The 22,395-nt window shown below is 47.6% G+C and overlaps 1 protein-coding gene across 1 annotated transcript in view; it reads right to left on the reverse strand.

Annotated features, from left to right (window-relative positions):
• The window catches only part of CDK13 (cyclin dependent kinase 13), a 117,375-nt gene extending 96,172 nt beyond the window's left edge, over window positions 1–21,203 (reverse strand). The window contains 3 exon segments of the mRNA XM_020964441.2: window positions 19,717–20,135; window positions 20,137–20,565; window positions 20,650–21,203. Coding sequence (XP_020820100.2) covers window positions 19,717–20,135; window positions 20,137–20,565; window positions 20,650–21,087 — 1,286 coding nt within the window. The 5' untranslated portion in view covers window positions 21,088–21,203.
• Between the last annotated feature and the right edge of the window lie 1,192 nt (window positions 21,204–22,395).

Genomic DNA, 22,395 nt, shown 5'->3' on the forward strand with positions numbered 1-22,395 from the left:
ATGTGCCCCTACAGAGCACCCTATTTGCATACAGGAGATGGTGCACCACAGTGGTCTTCACATCTGCTGTCTAGAACCTTAAAAGGAGCTCTGTCTAAGAATTCGATCATCCGTTTACTCAAGGAAAGGCTGTGTGGCTTCACTGGAGAACAGCTCAGATCAATCTGACACCCTCAACAGGATCTCAATAATAAAAGTGAACATGAAAATGTACTGCCTGCACAGCTCTGGAGGTCTTCAAGATCTGGTCAGTTAGAAGCAGATAGGTTCACAAAAACCTCGGAAGATCTGTGCGAGCTGATGCAAAGTGAAATGAGCGGAATCAGCAGAACAATCAACAAAGTAACAACAACACTGTAAGGACAATCAACTGGGAAGACTTAGCTACTCTAATCAATACAGATACATCACAACTCCAAAGGACTAATGATATAAAGTGCTATCCACTTGCAGACTGAGAACTGATGGATTGAGAGTGCAGATTAAAGCACCTTTTTTCCTTTCTTTATTTTTCTTTTGGTCCCCCCTCTCCAAAAATGGCAAAAGTGGAAATATTTTGCATGACGTATACTGAATATCAAGTTTTCTGCCTTCTTGATGAGTTGGGGAGGGAGTGGAGATAGGAAGAAAATGTGGAACTAAACAGAAAAATTAAATTTAAACTTAAAAAAGAAAAAAAGAGAAATTGGGTCACCTATAAAACTCTAAAACTACAAGTACACTAGGCCTATATGATATTCACATAAACTATACGTCATCTGGAGGGTTGTTTTCCAGTCTTTATTCCTTCTTTAAAAAGTTCTTTTAGAGGTGGGTAAGCTTTCTTCATTATCAGTCCTCTGGGCTGCTCATTGTCTTTCAAAGTTATTTTCTTTATAATGTTAGTACTGTAAAAATTATTCTTCTGCCTCTTAATACTTTACTTCATAGATGTTTCCAGATTTCACTGAAATCATCCATTTCATCATTTCTTACAGTGCCATACTGTTCCATTACACTCATATACCATAATTTTCTCAGCCAATCCCCAACAGATGGGCAAACCCACCTTCCTCTTTAGTTTCCAGCTTTTGATTAGTACAGATTCTTTTCCTCTTTGTCTTAGCAAAATACTTCTTAATGGACAGTGCTAATTTTCAGTTACTACTGTACCTTGACAATCTCATTTGCTAGTTTTCATCAGGATACAGCAGACTTTTGGTCACTCATTTAAGAAGTTCTTTTGGTACTCAAGACAGAAAAATTTGGAATTAGTCTAACTCCATTTTCTTTCTCCAAAATACTTTTACTGTGGAAGAACTTTCAAAATAAAATTTATAAACAATGAAAATAATTTTTAAAAGAAGTTTTCAGGTTGTAACCCCGTAAGGATCTCATAGGGTCCATAGCCATGTCCTGCCAACTGGTTCATCAAGTTAGGTATCAAGGGTGGGGAAACCAGTCCTAGATGGTAATGGCAATTGAGGCACTGTCATCATGACAGTAGATTACCACTTTCTGTTTTAACAAATAATACTAGTTCTATGAGTGAGATGGATTTCTAATTCTTTTTGAAGAACTCTGCAAGACCACCATCTCTGTCCTAGTCAACCAGGAGATCCAGCCAGCCAGGACTGAGGCACCAAGAAAAGGTCATTCATACAAATGAACAGCTTATGGAGTGGCACACACAGTGTCCATCACTGACTAAATGGAACTGAACACATCTTAACAGTACTGATAATGGCAATGGAACTGGAGTCCAGCTGGGGAACACTTAGATGCAGCACACAGTTCTGGGCGACATGCCCAGCAATCCTAAGAACAGAAGGTGACCTTCAAGGAGTCCCAAACAATGGCTGGATTATGAAGCGCCAGCCAAAAGATACTCTACACTACTGAAAAGAGAATGCAGGCCAAGTACCTCGTAACTCTTATCCCACCTCGGACCCACAGCGATCCAGATCAAAGATGGCACGTGTTTTTCAATTACTCACATTCCGTGATTTCAGGGGTTTTGACTGTGTGTGTGACTGCACAAACTCCCTAAAAGTTAAGGAAGCCAAATATAGCACACAGGTTTCTACCCTCTGACAAGGTTGTAAATGAGCCCACAGTACCCTGGTTTTATAAAGGCCATAGCATCAAGGATCAAATTCCTCAGCCTACAGGGTTTGGATGGGTTGTATTAAAAGGGTGAGTCAACGTACAGGTCACCTCTGAAAGCCAGAACATGCCAATACAGTCTGAGTAGAAGATGAGCCAAGTTCCCGTTCCTTTATGAGCTTGATTGACTTCTCGGATCATCTGCCTCATGGCACTCCATAACTGGAGCTCCCTCTTGGATCTCACAGTGAATCTCCAGTGTACTTCAACCTTTTCTTATTCTTCTCTCAGTAATTTGATCCTGTCCCAAGGGTTCATTTTGTCTTTGATACAGACAAGGATCTCAAATCCACACAGCTAGCCTTAATTGCTCTCATGACCTGTGGTCCCGCATATTTAACTGTCAATGGGAGAAATCTTCCCCTACAGATCTTGGGCATCTGTTCAGTGTTCAAATATATATTTATAGACAAGAACACTGAACTGGCTCAATTGAGAGCTGTAATCTGCCAATCTCTAGGACATTCTCCTTCCTTTCTCAAAGAGTTCAGTGCCTGGTTCACAGCCTTTCCAACTTCTGCCCTCAGGGGACTTCAACATTCCCGCTGATACTTTGTCAAACACCCTAACTTCCAAGTTCCTCAGTCTCCTCAATTCCTATGACCTGTTCCTCTGCTCCACTTCCGCTGCACACTGATGATCATATCCTTGATCTTGCCACCACCCACAGGTGTTCCACTTCCATATTCACAAACCCCAAAATTCCTTATCTGATCATCATCTTTTACCATGACATCTTAATTTCTCTTTTTACTGATAACTTTTTTAATTCACCAGAATTCTTCTCCTAGTATGCCCCACCCCCCAAGAGAATCATCCAGTATAACAGACAGTCATTTTTGAAGAAAAAAAGGAAAAGTCTGAAAATAAATGCAGTGGTCTACATTTGTGGGGGGAAGGTCTTCTCATAATCTGGGCCATGGTTGTTCCTTGCAATATTACAATACTTACTTTTGATTTTTTTTTTATGGTTGTTACTTCCATTTATATTGTGGTAGTCATTGTGTACTGTTTTCTTGTCTCTGCTAACTACTCCACTCAATATCAGATCGAGTAAGTCTTTGCGTATTTCTGTATTCATCGCAGTTGTCGTTTCCTTTTTTTTGGTTTGTTTTTATGTGAGGCAACTGAGGTCAAGTGACCTGCCCAGAGCCATACAGCTAGTCAGTATTATGTGTCTGAGGCCAGATTCGAACTCAGGTCCTCCAGACTCCAGGGCTGGTGCTGTATCTACTGCACCACTTAGCTGCCCCCTCCCCTCCTTTTTTTTAAAATCATTTCTTAAAGCATATAAGTGTTACAGTCCTGCTGACATGTTTTGTTTAGCTACTCCCCAATCAATGAGCAACTAGTTTGTTCCCAGTTATTTCTTGCCAGACAAAGTGCTGTTCTAAATGTTTTGGTGTCTGTGGGGACTGTATTCTTACCATTGTCCTCCTTGGGTTATGAGCCCTGTGGTAGAATTTCTGGGTCAAAGAATATGGATATTTTAGTTACTTTATTTGCATCATTCCAGATTGCTTTAGAAAATAGTTGTGGCAGTTCTCAGCTCCATCAACAATGCAGTGTGAGCCTGTCTTCCCACAGCCCATTCAACATTGTCTCTTATAATCTTTTGCAGTTTGCTGGGTGAGGCAGAATCTAAGGGTTGTTGTGATGTGCATTTTTTTCTCCCTCTTATTAGTGATTTGAAGCGTTCTTTCATATGGTTACTAATTAGTTTGGAATTCTTCTTTTGGGAACTGTTTGTTCATAACCATTGACTACTTATTTATTGAGGGATGCTGTTATTACATCTTTTCCTCTGCTTCATGAGCTCCAGCCTTGTTCTTCATCCTCACAGTGACCTCTAATCCATCTGTTACACAGCTCTTTCCAGTGCCATCACCTCTGTACTGACTATACTTTCTTCCCTTCTCTTTCTTCACCGCTTGGTGAAATAGTTAAATTCTGTACTCGCGTTCCTTGCCACGTTATCTTATTGCTGTCTATCATGTCTTACTGAGTCTAAACCTTAGATTGTACCTACTATATGCTACTTTTGCTCCTGTGCTGAGCCCATTACAAATTTATATTTCATAATTTCAACTAGGCTGTCAATGTATCTAGGTAGTCTTTTAAAATTTTCATTAATTGATTCACTGTCCCACTCACTTCAGTGGCTATCCCAAAACTTTTTGTACTTCCTCAAACTTTACAGGGCACCTCTCCCTTCACCCTCTCTATTGAGAACCTTTTCCCATGTTTCATTGAAAAAAAAAAAGATTTGAGTAATTTACCAAGAACTTTCTCTTCTCTTCTCATCTCACTTTACTCTTGTCTCCTGTGAAGAGATAGAGCTTCTTGCCAAGGCAAACCCTTCTGTATGCACCACGGAACTCATTTCCTCCAGCAGGTTTGTCCTCTTTATCACAGGTACTCTCTCACTAATCGGCAGTCTTTCCTTATTTATAGACTGCTTCCCTCCTGTCAACCAACCCCACTGCCGCTGCCACCCCCCCCCCCCGCCCCTCATGTTTCCATCATCCTTATAAAACACTCTCTTGATCCAACTGCCCCTGCTGCCTGTAGCTTTTTTCCTTTTCTTGGCCTAACTCCTTGAGAAAGTTACCGGTGTCTCTACTTCCTTTCTTTTCACTCTCTTCTTAACACTCTGCAGTCTGGCTTCTGGCCTCACCATTCAGCTGAAACTGCTCACTTCAAAGTTACTTGTGACCTCTTAATTCCCAATCTAATGGCATTTATCTTTATCCTTTTAAAGGTCTGTATCTTTTTGTATCTACTTATGTAAATGTTGTCTCCTTCAAGTGAATTTGAGCTCCTTTCTCAGTGTAAAGGCAGGGACTGCTTTTGCTTCTCTTTGTATTTCCATTACTTAACACAGTGCCTGGCAAGTGAGAAGGTGCTTAATAAATGCTTATTGACTGTTGACTCACTGAGTAAGCTTGATTCTAAGCTGGACAAGTTAATTCATCTTTAACTTAACCGCCTTTCAAGTATTGAATCCTGCTGTTATGTTTGCTAGACTAAATATCCTGTTTTTTCAAGGGATCTGCTGTGATGTAAATCCTTTTCTGGAGGCTTTGCAGATTGTCAGAGCCCTCTTAGTATCAACAATAATAATTATAATGGTAGCTGGCATTTATATAACACCTGCTGTGTGCCAGGTACTTTGCTGAGCACTTTACAAATATTATCTCATTCTTTCCTCACAACAATTCTTGGAGGGATTTGCTAATATTATCCCCATTTTATAGTTGAGGAAACTGAGGCAAACAGAGGCTAAGGGACTTGTCCAAGGTCACGCACTTTGTAACTGAGGTTGGGTTTGAACTCAGGCGTTCCTAACTCCAGGGCCAGCACTCTGCCACTGTACCACCTAGCTCCTCAAATGAGATAGTAAATGTAAAGTGCCTAGCACAGTAGGTGCTATATAAATATTAGCTATTATTATTTTTATTAAATCTGATAATAATGTACCAAATGTCTAATCACAGTGGTATACAATGGGACTCTGACCTGAATTCCTGGATGCCATGGCTCTCATTACACTGAGATTGAATTTCCTAGCTTGGTTGTTGCCATATCACACTACTGACTTATTCTGAGTATGTAATCTAGCAATACCCCTTCCCCTTTTTAAAAAGAAAACTGTTGCCTGTCATGCTTTCCCCTTCTTGTGTTTGTATGCTTTAAGAAATGATTTTTAAAAAAAAGGAGGGGAGGGGGCAGCTAAGTGGTACAGCACCAGCCCTGGAGTCTGGAGGACCTGAGTTCGAATCTGGCCTCAGACACATAATACTGACTAGCTGTATGGCTCTGGGCAGGTCACTTGACCTCAGTTGCCTCACATAAAAACAAACCAAAAAAAAGGAAACGACAACTGCGATGAATACAGAAATACGCAAAGACTTACTCGATCTGATATTGAGTGGAGTAGTTAGCAGAGACAAGAAAACAGTACACAATGACTACCACAATATAAATGGAAGTAACAACCATAAAAAAAAAATCAAAAGTAAGTATTGTAATATTGCAAGGAACAACCATGGCCCAGATTATGAGAAGACCTTCCCCCCCACAAATGTAGACCACTGCATTTATTTTCCTTTTTTTCTTCAAAAATGACTGTCTGTTATACTGGATGATTCTCTTGGGGGGTGGGGCATACTAGGAGAAGAATTCTGGTGAATTAAAAAAGTTATCAGTAAAAAGAGAAATTAAGATGTCATGGTAAAAGATGATGATCAGATAAGGAATTTTGGGGTTTGTGAATATGGAAGTGGAACACCTGTGGGTGGTGGCAAGATCAAGGATATGATCATCAGTGTGCAGCGGAAGTGGAGCAGAGGAACAGGTCATAGGAATTGAGGAGACTGAGGAACTTGGAAGTTAGGGTGTTTGACAAAGTATCAGCGGGAATGTTGAAGTCCCCTGAGGGCAGAAGTTGGAAAGGCTGTGAACCAGGCACTGAACTCTTTGAGAAAGGAAGAAGGATGTCCTAGAGGTTGGCAGATTACAGCTCCAGAATCTTTGCTGGGTAATCCATTTGGATTCTTTAAAGGAGAGGTTACTGAATATTGTGGCAGCAACAGAGTCCAGCAGGGGCAATGGAGAGCAAGGAGCCTTCCCACTGAGGCCTGCCTTGACCACTACCTGCTCACTGACTTCAAGAGAGCTTCCTACAGGGGCATGAAAGCTTTCAACTAATCATCCAACCCAAGCATCAAGGAAGCAGCACTACAGGCAGCTCCTGGGTGCAAGACTTCTAATGGAACCAGGCAATCTAGTCTGACAGACTAGAAGCTAGTCACTAGCTGATCAAAATCTGACTGATCCCATCTAAAATGAGCCGTCTCCTACGAACCAGCAACCACCCATTAGGGATCATCAGAAACAGAACCCAACCCAAGACCTGCCTCAACGCCCAGCTGCATTAGTGCTGCCCCTCTGTTCCTTCTCCATACTTCACCTCTTAAGAAGCCAGGATGCTCAGGAGAGGGGCTGACATGAGAAATTAGCCAAGCTTATTTAGTGCAGAGTGGCCCCATGACACTAAAACATGTTACCAGGAAATGATGCAGCAGCATGCCTAGGGAAGGGCTCAGGGGAAAAAGTTTATAGGATTACAGAACCTAGAGCCAAAACGGACCTCCAAAGGCATCAAATTCAAACCCTTCATTCTACAGAGAAGTGCAATGATTTGCCAAAAGCCACCAAAGTAACAGCCAGTTAACAAGCATTTATTTATCAGGCTCTTAATATGTGCCAGAACTGTGCTATGTACTGGGGATACAAATAAAGGCAAGAGAGTTCCTGTCCTCAAGCAGCATACATTCTAATGAGGGAGACAACACGTATGCATGTGTGTGCATGCAGGTATATGTACGTACGTGTGTGTGTGTGCGTGTGTGTGTGTGTGTGTGTGTGTGTCTGTGTGTGTAACACAAGACACACACAGAGTAGATAGAAAGTAACCTGAAAGGGGAAGGAACTGGCAGCTGGGCTGGGGGACACACTGGGAAAGGTCTCAAGCCAAAGTTCGATTTGAGCAAAGTCTTGAAGGACGCCAAGGAAACTACAAGACAGAGGTAAGGGGAAAGAGCATTCAGGGTACAGGGGCCATGCAATGCCAGCGTCCTCAAAGAGACTGTCACGTTGGAGGTGATGTAAACAGGCCACTGAGGCTGGATCACAGAGTCAAGTGTACAAAAGCTGCAAAGGGCCAAGAAAGGAAGGGAGATTTAAATGCCAGAGGACTTTATATTTGTTCCTGGAGGTACAAGGGAAGCTCTGGGGCTCTCTGTGGGGCAAGGTAATATGGTCAGCCCTACATTTTGAAAAAATATACTTGCCAGCTCAGTGGAATAAGGAAATGGGAGATACTGCTCTTGCAGTAACCAAGGCAGTATCGGAAACCAGGTGTGTTCTAGTCCTCAGATTCAGAAGTCAGTGTTCTTTCTACTGCACTATACTGCCTGTAGGGATTCTACAGAGAAGCTACCAGATGCAATGAAACCTTCCACCTGCCCTCCTCTCCCTCACCCCCTGGGTACTCCACCTCCATATCTTCAAATGTGTGTGCTTGGGGGGAGTGAGGGAGGACCCACCACCTCCATAGAAGGTGCCCAGTGGTGAAACACTATCTATACATATAGCAGATCCCAGAAAATGGGACAAATGACTTAAAAGAAGAAACGTGTGAAGGAATAACTCTTACAGATGTCATCTACTCCAATGTTTCCAGTGTTCTTATGGTGTTCAACACAACTCCAACGTGTCTTGGGACATCAGCACAGTTAGGTTCCTCTCTGCCTACCGCCAAGAAAATTACAGGGATCACAGGTTAAGGCATGCATTCCAAGCTGCCTCTTGAAAAGCAGAAACCACATTTCTGAGACATGTGGGGAACTGAGTCAAATTTACAAGAATAAGAGCCATTCTCCAATTGGCAAATGATCAAGGGATGAGAATAGGAAGTTTCCAAAGACAGAAATCAAAGCTATCAACAGCCATATGATAAAGTGCTCTAAATCATTAATAATTATAAAAATGCAAATTAAAATCCCCTCAAACCCGTCAGATTGGCTAAGATATCCGAAAAGGAAAAGGACAAATCCTGGAGATGTGGGAAAATAGGTACACTAATGCACTGTCGATAGAGCTGTGAACTAGGTCAACCATTCGGGAGAACAGTTTGGAACTACACTCAAAAAGCTATTAAACCACACCTATTCCTTACCCCAGCAATACTGCTGGCTAGGTTTATACCCCAAAGATCAAGGAGAAAGGAAAAGGACTCATATGTACAACAACACTGACAGCAGCTCTTTTTGTGGTGGCAAAGAACTGGAAAATGAAGGGAGGCCCATCTGGGGAATGACTGAACAAGCTGTGGTATATGACTGTGATGGAATGCTGTTGTGCTGTTAAGAAATGAAGGAGGTGACTTCAGAAAAAACCTTCAAAGACTTTTATGAACTGATGCAAAGTGAAGTAAATAGGACCAGGAGAACGATTTAAGCGACAACAATGCGGAAAAAAAGAATGATCTTTGAAAGACTTAGTAACTCTGATCAACACAATGATCAACCACAATTCCAAAGAACTCATGATGTCCACTTCCAAACAGAGAACTAAAGGACTCAGAGTACAAACTGAAACAACTTCTTTTCTTTTTTGGACATGGCCAATATGGAAATCTGTGTTCTACGACTATCCAAACTTGTAATGAGCTTTGTTTTTCCTGCCTTTTCAATGGGCGGGGGGGGGGGGGAGAATTCAGAACTGAACATTTTTTTAAAAAACTGAATTTAAGAACAGAAACGGGAAAGGGATGGGGAAAGTGAAAAGGAAAGGAAGAGGGAAACCAGAGACCATACAGTTCCAGAAGATTCTTTCTCAAAAGTCAGATGATTCTCTCAGGATCACCTGTTCCTTTAACCCCAAAAAGGGAAGGGTCAATCTCTGATGGCAAGCTCTATATAGTCAGTCACAAGCCTAATGGAAAGGGTAGGGGACAGAGTGAGGATACCTGGCTTCCAATACAGCCTTCAGACACATATTAGTAGTGATCAAGGAGAAGTCAAACATCTCAGAGCCTCAGTTTTCTGGCCTAAAAATGGGGGCTATCTCAAAGAGTGGTTGTTAAGACAGGTTGTTAAGTTCTTTGTAAACTTTAAAGCCCTGTGTAAAGCATAGCTAGTATTGCCACCCAGGACTTCTATCCTTTAGGAGGCTCACTGGGTGGTTCCAAGAACATGCCCCAACAGTCAGGGCACTGTTGGTGTAGCAGCAATCTGGCTCCAACCCCACTTTTTCTAAACTTATTCTACAATATTCCTCCTTCAGGGATTCTATGTTCCAGCTAAACTGACCTACAGTAAAAATCCCGGTTCTGATGCTTTACCTATTTGATCTTGGTAATGTCATTCTAGCATCTCAGCTTCAGGTTTCTCATCTATAAAAGAAGACAGCCAGCCCACAGCCCTTTAGGCTCACTCTGGCTCTTTATCTCTGGTCCCTTGTGCTATGAAGTTCTGGCAGCCCCATCTCAGACATCTTATGGTATAGGCCACTATTAACCAAGGACCATGGAATCCATTTGACCCTCAGTGGCACTAATGGTGTCTCGGTCCTGCAGTGGCCAGAAGGTGTTTGACACTGCAGATGATGGCCCCCTTTCAGCTCACCTTTCAAGTTAAGATTAATTTTGTTGGCAGAATACTACCTCCAATCCACTACACAAGAAGGAAAAACCAAAAGGATATGAAAAAGCAGGACCCTGGCAGTAACCCCCGCTTAATGAAGTCCACTTCCCTATACCCCACGGAGTCTGGCTACAATCACTTCTTCCTCTATTTCACAAAAACAGTAGTTTTTCTTTTTCACCACAGATTCTTTTCTACAATCACCCCCTGCTCCACAATGATAACCTGGGCCAGCTGGAGATAGCAAAGATTTGTAAGAGAGAGAATGTGCACCCAAGAGCTGACACCAACCTGGCCCGATAGCCAGAGGATTCCACGGTAGCCTTAGCAACTGGAGAACCTCAAGACTCAACGACCAAAAGGCTGTCTCCTTCCTCACTACCTAAACAGAGAAATCTGGTGCCTTTCAGCTCACCTTGGCCATGCAGTCATCCCATGTCTATTCTTTACCCAGAACTTAGCCAAGTGACTGGAATTCCAACCAACTACTCCCACAAACACTGATCCAGACCTACAACTGTCAGACTCCTGCCCACCCCCAGCACTGGTTGAAGAGCATAACGAATTCCTGGGGAAAGAAGCCCAGTGGATATAGGTATATTTAATACATCCAGTGCAACCTACAGTACATCAACTCTAGTAAATGTAGGCATTACCTGTAGTATTTTATTTGATGGACTGAGAAGGACACAGGCAGAAAATCTGGGACCAGGCTCAAAGCCTTCATCCTCAGCCTTGGGAACAAAAGGTATCAGAAGTATCCCTGGTAGGGGCAAAGGCAGTCTTTACCTCCAAATTACAAACGGCATTCCTTGTCCAGCTCAACCTCTTTGGCTATCTCTGCCACTGAATTACCGCAGAATAAAACCCAAACCTTACTTCTTCCCGCCCCACTCTCAGATCTTGTGAATGTCTTGCAACGGGAGCCTTCTGAGACAATCAGTTGGTCCACCCAGCTCCTGGCATTAAGAGATCGTTCCCTGCATCCAAACATCATCTGAGATTCCCATCTTAGCCTGAACCCAGCCACAATCCAGTCAAGGCCAACCCCATCAGGTTAGTCATCACACATTTACTACCAGCCAGGCAAATCACTGTGGATCAAGAAGAAAAACAAAAACACTATCCCACCCTCAAGGAATTCACATTTTAATGGTCCCTTCCAGGTCTATATAAGCATACATACAAAGGCAGGAGAGAAAGTGAGTAAGTAATAACTACAAAGTTTGGGCCTAGATGAAGGTCACAGGAAGTTAGGTTTCTGTCACTACCAGGAGAAGCTTTCAGGCCAAGCTCATCACAATAGCAGTATTGCCTGATGGTACATTAAAGCTCCCCATCAGTGGAACTTTCCAAGCAGATACAGGGAAATAAGAGACCACCTGTCGAGATGTTTGGAAGAGAAAAGAGGGTGGGGTAAGGGTGGGTATAGCTTTAAAACTCTATAATCATGATGCTGCTAAACAAAAAATCTGCGACAGTTATGTATGCTCAACAAAAAAATTAGGCTGCTAAGTGACACAGTGGATAGAGAAGCTGCGCGCACAGTCAGGAAGATCCAAGTTCAAATCTGACCTCAGACACTTACTAGCTCTGCGATCGCGGGCAAATCTAACCTGTATGCCTCAGTTTCATCTGCAAAATGGGGAAACAGCACCTGCCTCTCAAGGCTGTTGTAAGGATCAGATAAGGTAACAATTGTCAAACCTTTAGCCCTGTGCCTGCACATACTAAGTGTTACATAAATGTTAGCCAGTGTCGTTATTAAAGAGTTTGCAAAGAAAAACTTGATACCAAGTAGGTTTGCTGATTTTTCGAAGCATTGATATTGTGCCTACTATGTGTAAGGCGCCACACTAAGCACAAAGTGACTTGACCAGAGTCACAAACAGGTCTGCGTTGTAACTAATACAGGCCCACCTGAAATTCTCATCTCCTTGGACAGGGCTGCGGGAGGAAGCAGCAGAAAGATGTGAAAACACAGAGGTGACAAAGTTCCATGGTCTGGGGATAAACTGGTACAAGTGACAGGAGAAATGCTACATTCGTTTAAGTGAGTCTACAAAAAGCTAATACAGGTGTAGTCTTTAAAAATGCTTCCATCTATGTTCATTCGCGGGTCTACCCATCTCGCTCACTCTCCTACCCAAAAGTCTTCCATAGCTCCTCAATGACTGCAAGATACAATCCAAACTCCCCCACTTGGCATTTTCAAACCCTCCACAATTTGGCTTTTTCTAGACTTATTCCATAATATTCCTCCTTCAAAGATTCCATGTTCCAGCTAAACTGACCTACAGGAAGCTTACTATCCCATCTCCCCATCACGGCCTTCAGCTCTCCCTCTGGAGCTTCTTTCAAAGGTCACCTCAGAGGCCACGTCCAGCTAGCACTTCCCTTCCTCCAACCCCAGCTGTCAGTGCTCTCCCACTCCTCAAATTACCTCTGGCTTACTTCAGTCACTCAACAAGCATTTCTTAAGTGGCTGCTTTGTGCCAGGCACCACACCAAATGCTGGGGATACAAAGAAAGGCAAAAAACCCTGTCCTTGCATTCAAGGAGACCACATTTGAATTGGGGGGAGGGAGAAGGCAAGGAAAGGGCTCCTTCAATATGGTAGCATGAGCTAAGTCTGGAATAATCAGAGAAGCCTGAAGGCAGAATTGATGGATGAGGAGGGAGTCGAGTTCAGGCAGGGGGACTTGAAGGTCCCTTGAGGACCCTTGAAGGTCAGATGCAAGAATGAACAAAGGGCATTATCAGCATCCAAGAAGGGGCCAAGTCATAAAGAGCTTTAAGTCATAAAGGCCTTCCTATCTGATCCTGGCAGTAGCAGGGAGCCCCAGGAGGTCACTGAGAAGGGAACCGATGTGGTTAGACTGGCAGCGATGTAGATAGTGGCTGAATCCAAAAGGGAAGAGAACAGAGGCAGGGAGACCAAGAAGTACTGCAGTCACCCAGGGGGTGATGTGAAGGGATGAAGGCCTGGATCACCACAGCGATGGAAGGGAAGGAAAGGGACACATTCCAAAGACATTGTGCAGGCAGGAATTAAATGTGGTGACGAGCTGGATACGTGGAAGCAAGGAAGACACCAAGCTGGCAGCTTAGGTGACTTCGAAGATGGCGGGAGCCTTGACAGTTCAGAGGATGATTCAAAGGAGACAGGGTTAGGGGGACAATGAAGCATTCTGTTCTCTGCTCCAGAAAAGAGAACAAGGGACAATGGGTAGATGATGCAAGAAAGGGAAACTTCCTAAGAGTGAGAAAGGCAAAGAAATACCTACCAATTAAAGCTACCACAAAGTCATGTAGAGGCCTCAGGAAATAATGAGTCCCCCATCACTGATGGTCTAATCGAAGGGATTCTCCTTCAGGTGTATGGGCAGACTGGGTGGCCCAGACAGTGAGAAGAATTTGGGGAACAATGTATGAAAAAGTTGAAAAGAGAGGCTGGATACAGATGACAAAGGCCTTCAAATGGTAAAGAGCGAGCATGGAATTTACTAGGTAGGCCATAAGAGGTATTTAACGGTGACATGATGAGCATTACACATTTTTAAATTTACTCTGGCAATGGTGCAAGGATAGAATGAAGCAGAGACAGGAGGCAGGAAGGCTGGCTGGAAGGTTTTTCAGTCTGGGCTAGAAGTAATAAGGATGTTACTCAGTGAGGTAACAGTAAGACTAGAGAGGACAGATTGTAAAGATCATGTGGGACAGCATTCAAAACCCTCAATAACCGACTCAACAAGGCGTCAAGGAGGGCAGAAGGAAGAGCTGTTTGTTCCGGGGCCTAACTACAGACACAGCGACGAAACAGAAGATTCTTTCCCATTGGGAGACCACAGGTATAAACAAAGTATATTCAAAATAGGTACAAGGAAATGGGGGGGGGGGGGGAGCCTTATTTGTAGAAGGTGGTATTTGGACTAAGCTTTGAAAGCCCCTGAAAACACTAAGGGTCCTCTGAGCCAAGGAGCGAACAAAATCCATGCACGAAGACTAGAGGTCAGGCATTCCGTGAAGCCCAGCCAGAAAGCCAGCTTGGCTTTGGGTACATGGAGGGAAAGGCAGGATAAGCTTGGAAAGATATGCTAGAGAAAAGCTGTGAAGGGCTTGAAATGCCAAACACAAAAGTCTGTATCTGATCCTGAAGAAAACTACAGTAAAGGTTCTGAACCATGTTTGCCTCATGGACCCCTTCTCAGCATGCTGTTAAAGGAGTAAAACAAAATCCACAGGACTGCCAAGGAAACCAACTGAGATAAGACAGAGAGCGACCAAAATACTTTTCAAAAAAGTGCACACCCCCCAACTTAAGAACAGGCACAAAGATGTCGTTTGTAAAGACTCGTCTTTTCTAGAAATGACAAGATGTAACGTCTGATTGTCTCTGCAGGAGAAGAGCGAACATGTAAGGAGTTAAAGGTCAGGCTGAAGTCATAAAGCTGAGGACTTGGCAGGATGGTGACACCCTCAACAGAAACTGGGAAATGTGGAAGAGGAGCAGGTTTGGGGCACCGGAGAAGACAGATAATGAGTTCTGCTTCGGACACATCGAATTTGAAATGCCTACAGAACAACCACTTTGAAACATACAACAGGTATAAGAAACTAGAGCTCAGAACAACGTAAACGAGGGCTGAATACATGCATCTGGGAATCCTCTTCAGTGATGAAATTTAAACTCATGAGACTAATGAGATCATTGAGAGTAGAGAAAGAAGAGGACAAAGACCTAAAATATAAACACCGAGGACAGGGACTTGGATAACGATACAGGAAAGGAGACTGAAAAGAAGCCAGACAAGCGAACTACCATGAAAAACGATGAAGCTCCAGAGAGAAGACAGACTCCAGGAGAAGAGGATGACCGGTGACCAGCAAAGATGAAGACTGAGAACGGACCACCAGATTTGGTTACTTGAGAAAGAGCAGTTTCCAGAAATAAGGAAACAACAAAAAGCAGATCTGAGGGCAAGGCAATGAATTTGGTTAGGCTGATACCTAGACAGTGATATAAGGCAGGTAAAGAAGAGGAACTAAAACTCAGGCAGGAATAGCTTCTGGAACAAAGATACAGATTTAGGAGTCCTCCGTGTACAATGAGTTGCCAGCTAAACTCTAGAACCAAATGAAGGCAAAAGGGAAAGGTACAAAGGAGGCAGACCTCCGATCGCTCCTGTGCCTGCTCCCCTGGGCGGTTCTTCTCTTCCCCCTAATATCTTCATGCTTCCTCCTTCATCACATACCATGCATCTATTTATCCAGTGTCCCCACCCCTCCATGAGAGTAAGGAGAGAAAATTCAACAGTCTCTGCCCACAAGAAGATCATCATTCTACTGGGGATGGGGGTAGGAAAAGAGAAGGGCACATGCAAATAGCAAAGTACATCCAGAAGCACCAGAGGGGAGAGGCCTTCTGGGATTTTTCCATCTCCAGCCCCCAGCCTAGGTGCCCTGCACAGAGTAGGTGCTTAAGCAGCAAATACTCAACGGGTTGAACTAGACAGGGATTTGGGAGATTCCCATATTTATGGGTTAGAAGTAAAACAACCAACCCGAGAAGGAGCGAAGTCACCAGATCAGCAGGAGACTCAAGAGGTTCAGATGACTCAACATCATGCAGAGCACTTTGCAAACAGGCACATCTTATCAGTCATGGTGGCTGTTTACTGCTCAGTCCCACTCCACTAATCCACGCCCTGGCTCAGCAACGCCTTCCAGCTCAGCTCAAGACCACAACGAGCTTTCCCTTTCTTCGCCTAACTTTCTGGCCTTCATCTCTGTTGCCCCATTAGCACTTTCAATGCTATTTTCTGTCGTGCCACAGAACAGAGTGCTTGGTGTACTATCCGCTTCCCTAACTCATTCACACTTTTCTTTCCTCTCCCCCCTAACTATATGGTTAGCGCTTTGTGATAACAAACATTGTTGTACTAGAGACCTACAGCGTAAAGCATTAAGATTACTTATGCAGGGGGCAGATTACTTATGTAGGGGGCAGATTACTTATGCAGGGGGCAGCTAGGTGGCACAAGTGGATAGAGCACCAGCCCTGAAGTCAGGAGGACCTGAGTTTAAATCCAAACACTTGACACTCACTATCTGTGTGACCCTGGGCAAGTCACTTAACCCCAACTGCCTGAAAAACAAGAAAAAAAAAGATTACTTATGCATATGGAATGCACCCAGTTACTTATTATCTCTACGAAAAGTCATGGTAATACGAGTTCATAAGAACCATTTCTAAAATCTTGGGATACCTTCTAGCAGTAAAAAGCATATCTGAACTCCCTATGCATTTCTCATACTCTACCTTTCTAAAACGTTCACTATAAAACTCAAAAAACCAGATGTTGCCACCGAATTTTTTCAACTGGGGTAAAAACTGTGACAAATTATACCCAAAAGTTAACAGAGAGGGCTGGTGGATTAATTATTTCTGAAGAAAGTCATAGAGCTGTTCAACTTCCTTAACCCTTCCTTCTTCAACTCTTTCCACTAACAGCAAAAGCACCCAGAGAGGTCCCGGAAGGCTCATTTTAATAACATACACCTCACAATTTTTCCTGAAGAAATTTTCATACTTAGCCACAAACTATTCATTTAACTACTTCTCATGCATCAGTTTTCATCCAATGATTTATCTAACATTAAATCTCACATGACATTAAAAGCACTACAAATCACAACTGCTATATGACGCAAACACAGTATTAAACTGATTTTCCAAAAGGTACGAATAAGCAAAAGTTAGCCGGGCAACTCTTAGACAAAACATACAACACCGCTCCAACTAATTCTGGCCAAAAAAATAAAGCTGCTAATAAATTATAACCAAGCCCTGCCATAACACTGTAAAAACCTAATCCGACATCATTCAATCACCATCCGTTGATAACACTGCTCCAATGGATCTAGATGACCCCAGAACACCCCCTCATCTAATTAATGTCACTTTTTAAAGGAAACCAATAACTACTCCCCCCCACTCCCATCCAGGATATACGCCTGCATCTAAGTATCATTTAAGAAACCCCAGTCATCCTCGATATAACTGACAAGCATTCTGCAATTCTTGCTCTCAGGTATCGATGAGAATGGCTCAGCCATCAAATTTTACTTTTCCTCAACGGCAAAAATCTTCAACTAAAACAGAAGATAACCGAGAGTGCCCATGCCCTGCAACAGCCAGATCACATGCAATTCTGTCAGCCTAATTTTACGTGGAACACCAGCAAACTAGAAGGTGTCCAGAATACAAGCAACCACTATGACGAAAGGTTCACCTGAAAAGCCTTAACCAGGACAGAGCGTTACAAGACCAGTTAAAGTCTATTTGCAGATCTATTCTTTATGAGCTATCTGACCTTGGGCAAGTCACTATCCCCCACTACAAGCCTCAATTTTCCTTATCTTTAAAATGAAAGCTGGAAGGAAATTAGTTCTAAGATAATTTCCAAGTCTAAAACATTATATGGGTCCAAGTGAAACAAGAGGGGATGAAGGTAAGATGAACTTAGTAAATGAAGTTTAGCCTAGAGAAGTCTAAGGTTTTCTTTAAACACCTATAAAACTCACATAAAGGACTAGACTTCATTTCTATGTTATTCCATACGGCAGAATTAGGGCCAAATGGGAAAAGTAAAGGGCAAGACAGATTTCACCACAGGACTCAAAAGAAGTCACCTTAACAATCGTCTGGAACTGTCCAACAATGGAAAGTGCTGTGTGACTGGGTAAAGAACTGCTCCCATCCCACCTGAAAGACTACTTAGGTTTGTCAGACTAGAGAATTCCTCTAGATGTGGGAGTTTTCACTAAGATGACTTCTGAAGTCTCTTAGACCCGATGAACACAAACCCTGCTACCCACAAAATCACAGGGAGGACTGGTCAGCTTTGTCACCAAACTCAGTTGACACACAAAGGAACAAGCAGAAGTAGCCAACAAATCAACCCATTCCTTCACCAGCCAAACTATAAACCACTGGCTGCTTTAAGTTCTGGGACTGGGTAGAACATTTTAAAAGGCTCAAAGCTCCAGTCACATGTTAAATGTACGAAACATGAAAAGGTTTAAATCTGCTCTCCCTATTGACATCAGCTTAGAATAGTTGCTTTTACCCCTTTAAAAGGTGGGGGTTTGGGGGAGATAAACCTATAATTTCTCTGGTCAAAGAAACTCCTGGGGGAGCAAACTCCTTGTAACAATTCCATTCTGCAACTCCCACTCATAAACTATCTGGTACATAAAGCAATCAAATGACTTGCCTAGGTTCACACAGCCTCATTTAAACTCAAGTCCCGCTAGAAAGTGGGTCTCGAACTCATCTTCCCGACTCCCCGACTGGCAAAATATTCCAAGCTGCCTCTTTACAGGAAAAAACTGGTTAATTCAAGTTAGTTACATTTCAGCAGGACACTATTTTTCACCAAAGGGTCTAGCACCATGAGAGGGTGCTGTAAAAACTAGTTCACATCTTTACTTTGCTTCAAAAATAACCTAAATCTTCAAAGCCCTTTCTTTCCAAAAGATCTTCCAGTTCTCAGAGGACAGGGACTGTTTTTGCCTTAATGCCCCGCCTGGCTCATAATACATGCTTAATAAATCTTTGTTCACTTATCGAAACCTATTGTGCTGATGCTTTATGACAAAGAAGCAACAAGAGAAGAAAGCGTATACTTTGGCAGATTGCAAATTTGATCTTGCAATACTCCAGAGCAGTTTTCCGCTTTGAGGGGTATTCTGAACCCTTCAAAATTCATCTGCTTTCACTCTGAACCATCCCTACTATCTGCACCCCAAGTCCCTTTTAAAAGAATCCAGTGTGTCACCAACTCTCAGAGTCTGAGAACACTACAATAGCTGGTAAAATTCTACGGGTCTTTTTTTTTCTTTTTTCAAAAGAAGATGGCTAGCAAACATGGAAATTTAAGGGAGATTACTAAACATAGAGGCGAACTTTAGGTAACCAAGATGTTAGGAGGACAAGGGGAACTCAAAGGATGGAGGACGGAGAATCGCAGGTAAATTGTGCAAAGAACAGAACAGGCCGAGGCTTCTCGCTGCACCAGGAGTGAAGGTGGATGACAGGGTCTTGCGGGTTCCTGCTCAAAAGCAGGGTTTCCAAGCATCCCCGAGCCGGGCATGCCCCAGGCCACTTTTTGGAAGCCACTGCACAAGTGACTTCAGAGCGAGGCCTTCGGGACACCGACCGAGGAACCACGGGACACACGGTCCTGCCCGAGAGCCACTCGTACTGGAAACTGGCGCCGACACCCGTTGCCGAGGCCGGCCCCGGGGGTCCGCCGCCCCTCCCCCTCGCCCCCCAGGCCCCCCCCCCAGCACCCACCTGACGGCCGGGCTGTAGGGGCTCCGGGAGCGGCGCCAGCTGCTGCCGCCGTACGGGCTGGGCGACACGTCCCCTCCGCGCTCGTACGAGCTGTGGCGGCTGTAGCTGGGCGAGCGGCGGCGACTGTAAGGGCTGGGCGAGCGCGGCCCGCGCCGCGAGTACGGGCTGCTGCCGCCACCGCCCACCGGGCTGCTTGGGGACTTGCGGCCGCGCAGGGCACCGTCCTCGCGGGCGCCGGACGGGCTGGGAGAGCGCGCGCGGCGCCGGTAGGCCTTGGGCTCGCTCTTGTCGTCGCGATAGGCCCGCGGCGTCTCCTTGTAGGCCGAGGGCGGCTCCTTGGCCGCCTTAGTCCGGCTGCGGTGCGCCTTCGAGTCGCGCTCCTTGCGGCCCGACGCGCCCGACGCGCTCTTGCGGCGCCCCCGCCGCCGCCGCGCCGCCGCCGCCGCCCTTGGCCGAGGCCTCGGACGCGCGGTCATCGCCGTGGCCGTGACGGCCGCGAGACTTGGCCGAGGCCTCGCCGGCCCCGGCGCGCTGCGCGTCCCGCCGCCGGTGCTCGCGGTGCCGCTCCTTGCTGCGGCCCCCGCCGCCGCCTCCGCCGCCCCCGCTGCCCCGGTGCTCCCGGCGCGGCCTGCGCTCCGACGAGCCCCCGCGCCGCGCCGGCGCCCCGGGCGACGAGGCCGGGCTAGCCCCGCCGCCCCCGGGCCCAGCCCCGGCCCCCGGCGCGCCGGGCGGCCCCAGGCCCTGCTCCGACTGGGAGCTCACGTCGTCGTAGTCGGCGGCGGGCGGGCTGGCGGCCCCGGGCCCGGCCCCGCCGCCCCCGTCCTGCGGCCGCCGCGGCGGCGGCGGGGGCTGCGGGGGCTGCGAGGGCGAGGGCGGCGGGGGCTGCTGCGGCGGCGGCAGCGGCGGGAGCGGCGGCGGCGGGGGCTGCGGCGCGAAGAGCCGGCGCCGCTCGGCCTCCTGCCCGACGCGGGCCCCGCGGCGCCGCTTCTGCCGGGCCGCGGCGCGCCTCTTCCCCCTGGGCAGCCGCTTGAGCTCGAGCCCCGGCGGCCCCGGTCCCGGCCCCGGGCTGAAGCAGCAGGAGGAGGACGAGGAGGCCGCGGCGGCGGCGGCTGCGGCGGCGGCCGGGCCCGGGGCCGCCAGGAAGAGCAGCGAGGGCGGCGGCTGCGGGGGCGGCGGCGGCTGCGGAGGCGGCGGCGGCGGCTGCAGGAGCTGCGGCTGCAGGAGCGGCAGGAGCAGCGGCGGCTGCTGCGGGGACAGGAAGCGCCGGCGCTTGCGGCGCTCCTCCAGCTTCTTCTCGGCCCAGCTCAGCCCGGACCCGGACCCGGACCCGCCGCCGCCGCCGCCCAGGGCCGTGTCCGAGCTGCTCGGCATGGGGGGGCGGCTGCGGGCCCGCGGCGGGACGGGCCGGACACGGCTGGCGGGCGGGGCGGGCGGGCGCGGCCTCCTCCGACTCCGGCGGGCCCGGCTCACACCCGGGCCGCGGCCATGCCCGCGCCCGGAAGCGACAACAACAGCGGCGGCCTCAGCTCGGGCTGCTCCTCGGGGCCGCACAAGGCGGAAGTGGCGCGGCCGCGGCCCCGGCGCCTCACTCCATCCCGCCCCGACGTTGGGCTCCGGGCTGGCGGGCGGGCGTGTGTGTGTGTCTGTGTGTGTGTGCGCGGAGCCTCGGCCAGGCGGGCGGGCACTCTGTCCTCTTCGGGCGGCGGCAGCCCCACGCACGCGCGCGTGCGCCCTCGCTTCTCCTCACTCTCCCACGGTCCTGGTCCCGGTCCCGGTCCCGGTCCCGGCGGCGGCGGGGGGCGGCGTCGGCGGCCTCCGAGGCCTGGGCCTGACAACAACTCCCGGCCTGCAGCCTCGCGCACGCAGCGGCCCCAGCGGGACTGGCGGGCGCGCGCACGGCGGCGGCGACGAGGCGCGCGGGTGCGTGAGGCCGACCGAGGAGAGCGTAGCTGACAGACCGCGGGACGGGGGGGGGGGGGGCCCGCTTTGGACAGAGGGGCGGGGCTTTGAGAGGAATGGGGGGGAAGGGCCAAGCCCGGACAGTCCCTTCTGCCTCTTCTACCCACTTTTGGCCCCTCCCCTCTGATGTGCTCTGTGGACAGGCTGCCCTGCCCTTTCCCCTTTCCCTTGTCTGGGGAAGGTAAACAGGAGGAGCGTGAGGAGGGGCGGGAGCTCGAGCCTCCACGGCCCCTCCCCTCGCTCCCTCGCCTGCCCTCGCGCGCGCGCGCTTGGGCTGGACGCTGCTGCGGGGGCGCGCACGCACACCTCACACACACATCAGCTGAGATGAATGGCGGCGGAGGCTAGTGGAGTCGAATGCCCTCTGGGTCGCCTCGTCGCCGCCCTCGGCGTGCTCGCGCCTTGTGCGTGCGCCGGAAGTCGTTGAGGTGACGTTGCCGTACTTCCGTGGAAGTGGGGGAGGAAGAAGCGTTACCGGAAAAGGAGGAAGGACGGGGGTCGACGACTCCGGACGCGGCCTCCCCTCGGACTCCGCCCCGCCGTCGGCGCCAGGGCCGGGGTGGAAGGCGCGGGGGTCGCGGCTCCGGAGACCCGGACAAAGCCGCCTCGGGGGCCGGAAAAGTGGGAGGGAGCAGAGGCCTCGCTGGCCCGCCCCGGCCCTGCCCCCCCCCCCGGGGACGGCGCCGCGTCCCCTCCGTGCGGCCTCGAGCGGGAGCCCGA

The sequence above is a fragment of the Phascolarctos cinereus genome, unplaced genomic scaffold (assembly GCF_003287225.1).
Source record: "Phascolarctos cinereus isolate Bilbo 61053 unplaced genomic scaffold, phaCin_HiC Scaffold_4;HRSCAF=312, whole genome shotgun sequence".
Lineage (NCBI taxonomy): Eukaryota > Metazoa > Chordata > Mammalia > Diprotodontia > Phascolarctidae > Phascolarctos > Phascolarctos cinereus.